This window comes from Pseudophryne corroboree, chromosome 6, assembly GCF_028390025.1.
Source record: "Pseudophryne corroboree isolate aPseCor3 chromosome 6, aPseCor3.hap2, whole genome shotgun sequence".
In the NCBI taxonomy this organism is placed as follows: domain Eukaryota; kingdom Metazoa; phylum Chordata; class Amphibia; order Anura; family Myobatrachidae; genus Pseudophryne; species Pseudophryne corroboree.
The window spans coordinates 192,742,500-192,755,277 of record NC_086449.1 but is presented as its reverse complement, the minus strand read 5'-3'; the positions used below and the strand labels follow the sequence as shown (position 1 = coordinate 192,755,277).

The window sequence follows — 12,778 nt, the reverse complement described above, 5'->3', positions numbered from 1 at the left end:
CTAAAACCATTCAGTGTATGATTGTGGCAATAAGGGATGTGTTGCATATTGTGGATGAACCCTCTGTCCCCGACACAAGGGTACACATGTTTAAGGAAAAGAAACAGATTATTAACTTTCCCACATCTCATGAATTAAATGATTTCTTTGGAAAAGCTTGGGAGACTCCGGATAAGAGACCGCAGATCCCCAAAAGAATTTATATGGCATACCCTTTCCCTAAGCAGGACAGGGAGATTTGGGAATCACCCCCAACTGTGGACAAAGCTCTGACGCGCTTGTCCAAGAAAGTGGTGCTACCGTCTCCTGACACAGCAGCCCTTAAGGACCCTGCAGATCGCAGGCAAGAAACTACCTTAAAGTGTATTTATTCTCATACGGGTGCTGTGCTAAGACCGACAATTGCGTCTGCATGGGTGTGTAGCGCAATTGCAGCTTGGACAGATGAGCTGACAGATCAATTTGATAATATGGATAAGGATACTATATTCCTAACTCTGGCCCATATTAAAGACGCAGTCTTATTTATGAGGGATGCTCAAAGGGACATTGGATTGCTAGCTTCTAGGGCCAATGCCATGTCTGTCTCAGCGAGAAGATCCTTATGGACTCGCCAATGGACGGGTGATGCGGATTCCAAGAAACATATGGAAGTACTACCCTACAAGGGTGATGTATTGTTTGGGGATGGGCTGACGGACCTGGTTGCCACAGCAGGTAAATCAAATTTTTTACCATATATTCCCCAACAGCAAAAGAAAGTAACACTCTATCAGATGCAGTCCTTTCGGTCGCACAAGTCCAAAAGAGGTTGGGGATCCTTTTTCCTCGCCAGAGGTAAGGGCAGAGGCAAGAGAGCACCTGCTTCGGCAGGTGCCCAGGAACCAAAGTCCTCCCCGGCTGCTCCAAAACCCACAGCATGACGCTGGGGCTCCCCTGAGGGAGTCCGCATCGGTGGGGGCACGTCTTCGACTTTTCAGTCAGGCCTGGGTCAGTTCGGACCTGAATCCCTGGGTGTTGGAAATAGTTTCCCAGGGTTACAAATTGGAATTCGAGGAGGTGCCCCCGCGCCGATTTTTCAAATCGGCCCTACCAGCTTCCACATCGGAAAGGGATGTAGTGTTAGCTGCAATTCAAACTTTGTGTATGCAGCAAGTGATAATCAAGGTTCCCCTGCACCAGCAGGGAAGAGGTTACTATTCAACCCTATTTGTGGTCCCGAAACCGGACGGTTCGGTCAGACCTATTTTGAATCTGAAATCCCTAAACCTGTACATAAGAAGATTCAAATTCAAAATGGAATCTCTCAGAGCGATAATAGCCAACATGGAGGAGGGGGAGTTTATGGTGTCTCTGGACATAAAGGATGCGTACCTTCATGTCCCCATATATGCCTCCCATCCGGAATACCTGAGATTCGCTGTACAGGATTGTTATTACCAATTTCAGACGTTGCCGTTGGGACTCTCCACGGCCCCGAGGATTTTCACCAAGATAATGGCGGAAATGATGGTGGTCCTGCGCAAGCATGGAGTCACAATTATCCCATACTTGTACGATCTCCAGATAAAAGCGAGATCAAGGGAGAAATTGCTGAACAGTGTGGCGCTCACGTTGAGAGTGCTCCAGCAACACGGTTGGATTCTAAATCTACCAAAGTCACAGTTGATTCCGACAACTCGACTACCGTTCCTAAGTATGATACTGGATACGGAACAAATGAAGGTCTTCCTCCCAATAGAGAGAGCCCAAGACATACAGAACATGGTCAGAGACCTGCTAAAACCGAAAAGGGTGTCAGTTCACCAATGCACTCGAGTTCTGGGAAAAATGGTGGCCTGCGAGGCCATTCCCTTCGGCAGGTTCCATGCAAGGACTTTTCAATGGGACCTTCTGGACAAGTGGTCCGGGTCCCGTCTGCACTTACATCGGAAATTAACTCTGTCCTCAGGGACCAGAGTGTCCCTCCTGTGGTGGTTGCAAAGTGCTCACCTCCTGGAGGGTCGCAGGTTCGGAATTCAGGATTGGATCCTGGTTACCACGGACGCGAGCCTCCGAGGATGGGGAGCAGTCACACAGGGAAAACATTTTCAGGGTCTTTGGTCAGACCAGGAGTCCTGTCTACACATCAATGTGTTGGAACTCGGGCCATTTACAACGGCCTTCGACAAGCGAAGAGTTTTCTTCGAAACCTACCGGTTCTGATTCAATCAGACAATGTCACAGCAGTGGCTCATGTGAACCGCCAAGGCGGGACAAAAAGCAGAGTCGCGATGGCGGAAGCCACAAGGATCCTTCACTGGGCGGAAAATCATGTAAGCGCTCTGTCAGCTGTCTTCATTCCGGGAGTGGACAACTGGGAAGCAGACTTCCTCAGCAGACACGATCTCCATCCAGGAGAGTGGGTACTTCATCAAGAAGTCTTTGCAGACGTAGCACATCTTTGGGGAACTCCTCAAATAGACATGATGGCGTTACGCCTCAACAAGAAACTTCAGAGGTACTGCGCCAGGTCTCGGGACCCTCAGGCAATAGCAGTGGACGCTCTGGTAACACCGTGGGTGTTCAAATCGGTCTACGCGTTTCCTCCTCTTCCTCTCATCACAAAAGTGTTGAGGATTATAAAGCGAAAAAGAGTACAGACAATACTCATTGTTCCAGACTGGCCTCGAAGGGCCTGGTACTCAGATCTTCAGGAGATGCTTACAGGAGATCCCTGGCCTCTTCCTCTAATGTAGTACCTGTTGCAGCAGGGTCCTAGCATGTTCCTAGACTTACCGCGGTTACGTTTGACGGCATGGCGGTTGAACGCCGGATCCTAGCTGAGTAGGGGATTCCGGAGGAGGTCATCCCTACTCTAATAAAGGCTAGAAAGGAGGTGACGGTAAAACATTATCACCGTATCTGGCGAAAATATGTGTCTTGGTGTGAAACCAAGAACGCCCCTATGGAAGATTTTCATTTGGGTCGTTTTCTCCACTTCCTACAGACAGGAGAGGATATGGGCCTGAAATTAGGCTCTGTTAGGGTACAGATTTCTGCCCTCTCGATTTTCTTTCAGAAGGAATTGGCTTCTCTTCCAGAAGTCCAGACGTTTGTAAAGGGAGTGCTGCACATCCAGCCCCCTTTTGTGCCTCCAGTGTCACCAGGGGACCTGAACGTGGTGTTGCAGTTCCTAAAATCACACTGGTTTGAACCGCTTAACAAGGCTGAGTTGAAATTTCTTACCTGGAAGGTGGTCATGTTGTTGGCCTTAGCATCAGCAAGGCGAGTGTCAGAATTGGCGGCTTTGTCACACGAGCCCCTACTTGATTTTTCATGTGGATCGAGCTGAATTGAGGACACGTCCGCAATTTTTGCCTAAAGTGGTTTCTTCGTTCCATATGAATCAACCTATTGTGGTGCCTGTGGCTACAAGTGACCTGGAGGATTCCAGATCCCTGGACGTAGTCAAGGCCTTAAAAATTCGTGTAGCCAGGACGGCTAGAATTAGGAAAACTGAGTCTCTGTTTATCCTGTATGCGGCCAATAAGATTGGCGCTCCTGCTTCGAAGCAGACTATTGCTCGCTGGATCTGTAATACGATTCAGCAGGCTCACTCTACGGCTGGATTGCCGGTACCAAATTCGGTTAAGGCCCATTCCACTAGGAAGGTGGGCTCTTCTTGGGCGGCTGCCCGAGGCGTCTCTGCTTTACAACTTTGCTGAGCTGCGTCTCTGCTTTACAACTTTGCTGAGCTGCGACTTGGTCGGGGTCAAACACTTTTGCTAAATTCTACAAGTTTGATACCCTGGCTGATGAGGACCTAGCGTTTGCTCAGTCGGTGCTGCAGAGTCATACGCACTCTCCCGCCCGATTGGATGCTTTGGTATAAACCCCATGGTCCTTACGGAGTCCCCAGCATCCTCTAGGACGTAAGAGAAAATAAGATTTTAAACCTACCGGTAAATCTATTTCTCCTAGTCCGTAGAGGATGCTGGGCGCCCGTCCCAGTGCGGAAACTCTGCAAGACTTGTATATAGTTGTTAACCCTTATGTAATGTTACAGTTGGAATCGGTCTTGGACCGCTACTGTTGTTTGTTCATACTGTTAACTGGTTATGTATGTTCCGGGTTACATGGTATGATTGGTGTGGGCTGGTAGGAATCTTACCCTTGGATTTATAAAATCCTGCACTCATATTGTCCATCTCCTCTGGGCACAGTTCTCTAACTGAGGTCTGGAGGAGGGGCATAGAGGGAGGAGCCAGTGCACACCCATAGGAAAAGTTCTTTTAGGTGCCCATGTCTCCTGCGGAGCCAGTCTATACCCCATGGTCCTTATGGAGTCCCCAGCATCCTCTACGGACTAGGAGAAATAGATTTACCGGTAGGTTTAAAATCTTTTTTTCTTTTCTTTTTTTTTGCCACTTTTAATAAGTGTTCAAAACAGGGTATGTATATTTCCATCCAAAACACACCACCTATCAGTCGTGTGGATGACGCATCTCCCCTGTATACAACAAAGAAAGAACATACACCCCTCTTAGGACAAGCTCGGTATATGCCTTACAAAACCAACACCATACATTTCTTAAAATTGCATTTGATATTTCATTGGATGTAATATGGATGGTGCTACTATGCACTGCCAAGGAACTCAATGTCTAATCAACACAGCTGCAGCACAAATCACTTATACCCCTTTCACATCGCACAAATAACCCGGTACCGACACGGCATATTGCCGTGTCGAACCGGGTCAGTGTGCGATGTGAAAGCACACTAGCCGATTTAGCGGGTCGCCTGACCCGGTAAATCAACCCGGTAAAAAAGAAGGGTTTTACCCGGGTTGATTACCGGGTCAGGTGCGGTGTGAATGGGAGCCGTGTCGATGCGACACGGTTCCCATTCACAAGATAGGGAGAGGCGGCGCTGGAGATGAGCTCATCTCCCGACGCCGCCTCCACCCCCGCCCCTGCTGCTGCTGCGCGCTCCGTTGTTATGGCAACCGACCCGGTATATTGCCGGGTCGGAAAGCCAGCAGCGGAGTGCAAATGCCGGATCCCACCCGGTAAGTACACGTTTGTCTTACCGGGTAGGATCCGGCATTTGCAGTCTGAATGCAGCATAAGAGTACACTCTCCAGGATAATGCCTCAGTGGTACAGCTATATAGCAGCATCAATTTGATAATAAATACATTCAGCAATGCTCCAACCTGGCATATAAAATACTGTGGATGGTGTGGCTGTGAATGAATGCATGCAGGGTATCCTGGCTGCTAAGATGAGAGCCCGCTCCTATCTGAAAAGGGGTAATTCAGAATGTACAAATCTTCAACATAATTATTTGAATAGTTGTTGCTGCACAGGGAACCCTAATGTTATAAAAATAGTTAAGGGTATCCCGGCAGCTTGAATGCGAGTCTGCTCCTGTGTGGAAAGAAGGTGTCTTACAAAGTGTACAAAACCTCAACATATTTATTAATTAGCTGTAGTAAGTGGTTCCGCCATGTCTGCTGCATGAGAGGGGTTACTGAATCCTGGTGGTGAGGAGAGCGCCCACCGGCGTCCTGATGTCTGAACCGAACTGGAACCGGAAGTGACGTATGTTTCGCTAGCTGGAGCTTGATCACTGTCGTTTTGACTATTTATCTGGGAGCACCGCCAACCTAGCGCTAGAAAGAATCTTCGTCTAGAAACAGCCTATATGTTGGTCTTTAGTATCCTTCACCAATTTATATACCAAAAGGGTCCTGTGCGGTTTCAATATATCTTGTTCCACTAGTAGTTTTGGCTCTAATAGGTTTATCTTGGACCTTGTTTTGGGGCTCACAGCCATTGTAATATTGTAGTAATGAATTTGTTATTTGGCACCATGACACTTAAAGGGTTTCAAAGGTTTGTGTTATAATTTCCCTAGTAGAAGAGGGTGTGTGCGATTAGGAGACACGTGCTTAACCACAAGTAAGAACGCATGTAAATGTGTGGTGGTATTGTATGGTGGGGTGGTTTTTTTTTGTCCTTGGTCCTTCATTGCCTCAATTCAGTCACCAACAGCTGAATAATTCCAGCACTGCACATATGCTGAGGCAGTCCTTTCTTTTCATGCACAGCGGTTGTCTTTACCCCTCCCCCATAAACTTATTCAGCTGAGAGCGGCTTCTACCTCACTGCTGTCCATTTGAGTCGGGCAAGTGATGAGAGTAGCGTAGCACTGGCTTGTAGGATCTTTCATAGGAGGGTGTGTAGTTTTACTAGGTAGCATCGCATAGAAAGGCAAGTGCAACTTTATCAAATGTGTATTTAAATATAAAATGAGCTAGCTATATTCTGCTCACTCCTGGTGTACGGAAATTTATCAGCTATGTATGGTTTTTCTTATTACAGGACTATAATGCAATTGTAATACATTTCCCTTTTAACAGCACTTGTATGGGTTCAGCCGATGACTATCCATGCTGGGTGGAAGCCAGGTAGCCGATGACTGCTAGTTCATCAGTGGATGTTCTTCACTGGATATTCTATTTTACTGACTCCAAATGTTGTTCTCTGGGGCCTGTATGGTTTTGTAAGGGGCGTGACAGGCACATCATCTAGATTTTGTAGCCTGCACTTACTAAGAATCTGTTGGTGATAGGTTGTCAAACAGCTGTTTATGCTTCCTCTTGGAAAATTGCATTTTCTTGCATTTCATTGCATATGATCTGTACACACAGAGGACATGCAATCAAACGCTCACAATTTTGCTTGACAGGATCAGCGTGTATTTTTTTATTTTTATTTTCCCCCTAGCCACAAGACACGTGTCACCAAAGACTGAACACCTTAACTGTTATTCAATGAAGTCTAGCTTGAAATATAAATAACTCAAACCAAGGCTGAAAGCTCCATAAATCCGGATCCCAAAGGGATATTTTACCTGGGTTGTGGTGGTTATGCGCATTGCGTACTGCGCTTTCTCACTTGTACTGGTAGTTTAATTTTTAAGTTTTAATTTGTAGTCTGAATCCTGCCCAAATTTTAAAATTATTTGGTTTTAACAGTAAGAAAAGTGGGGCAAGCTGGGGTGGTAGGGGGGTTGCTTGCTTAGTTTTGACTATGCCTGTATAAATAAACAAATGTGGTTTGCTGGGGAAGTGGGCAAGTTAAGTGGGACTGTCCTTCTTAAAAATATTGAAGGATAAGAAAGGGCAAGTGGATTGTTTCACCAAACACTTTCTATGGGGGTTATTCAATTAGCTGCTGGACTTACTGCAGGTTTTAGCTGCTGGGTTAAGTGTTCTGAGCTATTCATTTACCTCCCACAGGAAGTTTGCCACTAAAGCAAGGTTGATAGCTCCTGGCTTAAGTGCCTGGAGCTATGAAATTACTGGCCGTGGTAACTCCTCGACTAGCCCTGGAAGCACTAATTAATGTTTATATCTACTTACATGTGCAAGGGAGGGTACGAGCAGTGATCCGCATTACATACACCCTCTGGGCTAGTCGTGGACTCTGTGTGGGCAGTAATTGAATAGCTTGTGGTAAGTTCCATAGCTAATTATATCGGTCCTCCCCCTGTGGATCCTGTTTAATTTCACATCTCATTAACTTTTTTTTTCTCCCCCCCCCCCCCCCCTGTTTTTAGCAAATGGTTATGAGCCTTCGCGTTTCTGAGCTGCAAGTACTTCTAGGATACGCCGGACGCAACAAACACGGTCGCAAACACGAACTCTTGACCAAAGCCCTGCACTTGTTAAAAGCAGGTTGCAGTCCAGCTGTACAAATGAAAATCAAGGAATTGTACCGACGGAGGTTTCCCTTGAAAATTCTCACACCTGCAGACTTCTCTCTACCTAGTGTGCACTCCAGCACCATGCCAGCAAACCTCTCCCCATCCTCCATTCCTCAGCTTACATATGACAGCCACCCCTCCGCCTCCCCATTGCTTCCAGTCTCCCTTCTTGGGCCCAAACATGAACTGGATCTCCCACACCTCACATCTAACCTCCATCCTGTCCATCCAGACATCAAACTGCAGAAACTACCCTTCTATGACCTTCTGGATGAACTCATAAAACCCACAAGTTTAGGTAGGTGTTGAGCCACTCCATTTTGTAAAATAGAGATTGTGGTGTTCACTAATAATAATTTTTTAAATCTGTGCTGTAAATATTGGGTAAGTTATCAACAATAAGGTTTTTGGCATGCCCAGACACCCAACCCTGTGTGTAAGGTGTAATATTTTTACATGAGCCTTTTGGTATAAACACCTAAAACACATTTACTTAAGAGAATTCTTGTTGAATGCCTGGTTCAGTACCCGATCCTTTTACAGACTCCTTTTAAGGAGTATGTCCTACAATAATTCCAGATTACGAAAGGCGAGACCGTTCACTAGATCTACTGTTGCTGGTTGTGCCATGGTGTCTATTAAGTTTCTTATATAGCGCAGCATATTCCGTTGCGCTTCACAATTGGAAACCACAATGATAAAACAAACCTTGGTGATAACAAACAGTCATAGAGGTAGGAAGGCCCTGCTAGCAAGCTTACGATCTATAGGGAAATAGGCATTGATACCAAAGGATGGGCTCTATCTATTGTATAGTTGTCCACCAGATTCCAAAGGTTCTTGATGGGCTGTATGATATGGTCACACAGTGATGTTGGCCTGAGCTCAGAAGGTTGCAAAAGTGAAGAAAGAGGATGTGTGTGGACTGTACAGAGGGGATGTAAATAGATAGGGTAAACCGGTCCACACAGTACATTTCTGCAAGGCTGCTTTCATCTGTTAGACACTGTTTATCTCCTGCGTAAGAGAGGAATTTCCCTGATGCACAGAAGAGTAAAGAGCATAATGGCCTAAAACTGGCCACGCAGCAGACTAACTTTTCTCCAGCTGGTTGCTTGTTTTGGGATGAAAATCTGGTAATGTATGGTAGCAAATGACAGCCATTAACAAAAGAAATATAATATAAATGCCAACTTGTTATGTTTTTTTTTTTTTTTTAAACTTGTAAAGAATCATTTTTTTTTTTTTTTTTTAAATACATGAAATCGAAGGTGAGGGTAGTAGATGGAAGGAGTCGGGACACCTTCAAAGGGCAATCGGGAGGTACACATTTTAACAAAACAGGTTGGGTTGGGGGGGAAAAAAGCTGATGGTGTATAGGACTACTGTTATAAGTGTACCAGAATTCCTCTCGGAAGGGCGAGCAGGAGTGGGGTAAATGAACAATGTTTTCCAAATGGGGTCCAACATCTCTGCCCCGCATTGTAATTTGTAAGTTGGGAGGGGACGGAGCTATTAGGTTACTGCCAGAATTTTGCTATGGAAGACTTGGCAGCATTTAAAATATGATGCAAGTTTGAACCTGTGCTTAATATCTGTTATAGCATTACATTGCCTTCTAGCAGTTTTTAATTTTTGGGTAGTACCCCTAATTGTAGATGAAGTCTCCCCTAAACCTCTGATGACAAAGGGTGCTTTAAAGAAGGTTATATTCTGTGCAGCTTTGTAGAACAAGATGCTACCTTTTTCCTTATGGTTTCAGATAGAAAGCCTGTCCCTTATTTGCATTTACCTATATAGCATCGGCATGTTTTGTGCTGTACAATTTGGATCAAAACTTTAATAAAACAAGACTGAGTAATAATAGAGGTAAGAGGGCCCTGGTCGCAAGCTTACAATCTATATAGAAATAGGAGTATATGTGGGTAAGTGCTATGTTGCAATTGCGACTTGGTCCAGCTAGATTGCTTCTGGCTCCCGCCCTGATCTCTGGGTGTAGACAGACACCCGTAAGTATTAAAAACTACATTTAAGGTACAGTTGGGTTATGTACTTACCGTCCCCCTCTGCTATATGTGGTCTGTGCTGCCGCCCCTGGGGTTTACTTTATCTACACTCTCTGAAGACCAGTGTGGGGTGGGTTAGAGCAAGCAATATCCCAGCTGCAAACTGCCACAGCTGGTAAGTCATCTCTCAAAAGGTCTCCCCCTCCACCAACATCTCTAATACTGGAGTTATACCTGATCAGGTCCAACAAATACAAAGCCCTTTCCACTGCACATGTGTGACTTAGGACAGACGTGTGCTGTCGCGCGATCAGCTCGAGGCTGTAGCTTAATCTGGGACTATGTGAAACCCTTGTAAGGGTATGCAGTTAAGTTGCTGGCAGTCGGAATCCCGGCGGTCAGGATACAGACGCTGTAATCCTGGCTAATGGGCTGTTCCCACTCGTGAGTGGCCCCCAAGCCCTCAGTTTAGCAATCCCGCAAGGAAACGCTTGGCCACTGTGTGTGGCCCTAGCCTTACTGCTGCCTCGGGGGTGATTGTGGGTTTGTAATTGAATCGCTTCGGACACTTTAGCTGGGCAAGTAGCCTTGTGGATTAACTGCAAATAATGTGAATTTACCCGATTTTTATAGTGATTGTCTATACAGACTGGTGTTTTTCATTGTTGATGGTTCTTCATACCTTTTTTAGTTTTGCAAGTTTTTGTATGAGTAATATTGCTTTAACTTTAAATGGAGACATTGACGATGCTAACTTTGCTTAGTGGTTTATTGAACTGGCACCAATCTGTGCAATTTTCAGTCCTATGCACGGTGCAGTGCGAGGCATAATGGTTATGGACATTTGCATTTTACATAATGGGGGGAATAACTTTATTAATCCTTGCCAGTGTAAAATAATTAGAAACCTGACCAAATGTGTGCTGAAAGATGGCCGGTCGCGAGATAATGAATGTGACTGGCTTTCACACATCTGAAAACTAAACTGATTACCTAGAAAGTAAAATCTGCTTTATGAAAGTAGTGCATTTACCATAGTTATTACCATGTAGGATGCTTCTACAGAAATAATAAACAGTCACTGGGAACATGTACTTTTTCTGGCTTTCCCTTTGATCTTAGTGGGTGTTTGCTGTCCACGTTGTGGCAGTAATAATGTGAATAAAGATGCACACGCTTAGAGCCTGCCTCCTAATTTGTGAGCACTGATTCCAGAGTTTGATACTGCACATTATGAATTTGTTTCTGGCCTTTTCTCTCCTGAATTCCCTTCTAATGTGCAAAGGTAGAAGCTTCAGGATTATACATGACGGATCTTCATCTATTCCCAAAGCACCAATAGTGTAACACTCCTGTGGACATGGTAAAGATAGAACATTCCAGTACAGATAATGTGACAGCTGAGCTTATCCAGGGCTACTGCTAGTGCTGGGGGAGGGGTATTCTCTGTATCCAAGACAACAGCTTAAGCAAATCGGAGTTATGTGCCTCGAAGATCCACACAGGAGGCTACTCAGAAATATCTCGTAAGGGTGTACCTAAAATAACCTGTGCCTGTCATTCTCCCCTTGTGGCCGTGATGATGGGGGGGGGGGGTCTTTGTTTTCCTTTTCTACTGTATCATTTGTTGTGTACTGTTTGAATGCCCACTGATTTTTATTTTCTGATTTTACTCTTAACCGGAAGCCCTTAATTTATTATCACTTCGATGTGCTGTGCACCACCCTATTTTTTAGTAGTGTGGTTTTATTTTGGTTTTTTGTTTATGTAAAAAAAAAACACCTACTTAAATCAAAAGCCAACAAATGGTGTAATATGGAGTGTGGCATAAGAACGGTGACCTATACTGAAAAAATATACTTAAACACTCTGTACAAAAAATATACCTAGTAATTAGAAATGGAAGCTTTATGTAATAATCCTTCAATTGTTTCTATTAAACCTGCAATATAACAGCAAACTTTAAAATGCCAAGTAGTTCTGCCACAGTGTTCTTATGAATTTTTAGCTTGTGAAGTATAGAGGACGCATCTACTGTTGTTGTTGTTGTTGTTGTTGTTGTTGTGGTGTGGGTTTTTTTTTTTTTTTTTTAGTCAGGCATCAGCCCTATTAATGTAAAACTCCAGCTTGGTTGGTGAAGTGGCTATCCTTAATGTCTCACAGCCCTTGAAGTGAGTTTCATTTCTCACCATGCTTGCTGGGTTTGCTCCAAAGTGCAAGTCATACTTGTAGGCTAATTTGACATCTGACAACAACAACAAAAATAACCGTAGTGTTTGTGTCAGAGTAGTAGGGTATCTAGATTGTAAGCTCCCCTGGGGAATGTATGCGCTATATAAGTAACTGTTAAAACCTACATGGATCTGACCGTTATGTTGGGACACTACTCCTACCATTGAGTCGCTGCAATCGCTCCATTTTGGTAATCTTTTAGACAAAACCTAATCCACCCTTGGTGATCCTACATAGTGCACCTGAGGCTGTTGCATTGCCTGATGCCTTTCATGGGTGGAATATATAACTCATGGAATTTATTACTCAAAATCACTGTTCAAACCCTGCATTACGCTTATTCAGTCAGTTTTCACTTTTTCTTTCTGTGTGGTTTTTCGACTTGTAATTCTAAATACTTTGTACCATGCCCATGTTTTCTCTTACGTCCTAGAGGATGCTGGGGACTCCAAAAGGACCATGGGGTATAGACGGATCTGCAGGAGCCTGGGCACACTATAAAGACTTAAACTGGGTGTGAACTGGCTCCTCCCTCTATGCCCCTCCTCCAGACCTCGGTTAGACTTTGTACCCAGGAGTAATGGGTCACACACTAGGGGAGCTCTAAGGAGCTTCTCTAAAAGACTTTGTTAGGTTTTTTATTTTCAGGAAGACCTGCTGGCTCCAGGCTCCCTGCAGCCTGGGAGTGAGAGGAGCAGGACCTACTTCTTAGTTTATGGGCTCTGCTTCTCGGCTACTGGACACAATTAGCTCCAGAGGGTTCGAAAACTTGGTGCGCCTAGC

At 44.9% G+C, this 12,778-nt stretch overlaps 1 protein-coding gene across 3 annotated transcripts in view; it reads left to right on the top strand.

The window, feature by feature from the left end:
* Positions 1–12,778, top strand: part of PIAS1 (protein inhibitor of activated STAT 1) — a 216,454-nt gene that overhangs the window by 102,845 nt on the left and 100,831 nt on the right. For 2 of the 3 annotated variants that reach the window (XM_063925542.1, XM_063925543.1), the window contains exon 2: positions 7,611–8,055. The exons of the other annotated variant lie outside the window; for it this stretch is intronic. In XM_063925542.1, the coding sequence (XP_063781612.1) occupies positions 7,611–8,055 (445 nt within the window). The remainder of the gene's footprint in view (positions 1–7,610; positions 8,056–12,778) is intronic. 3 annotated transcript variants of the gene reach the window in all.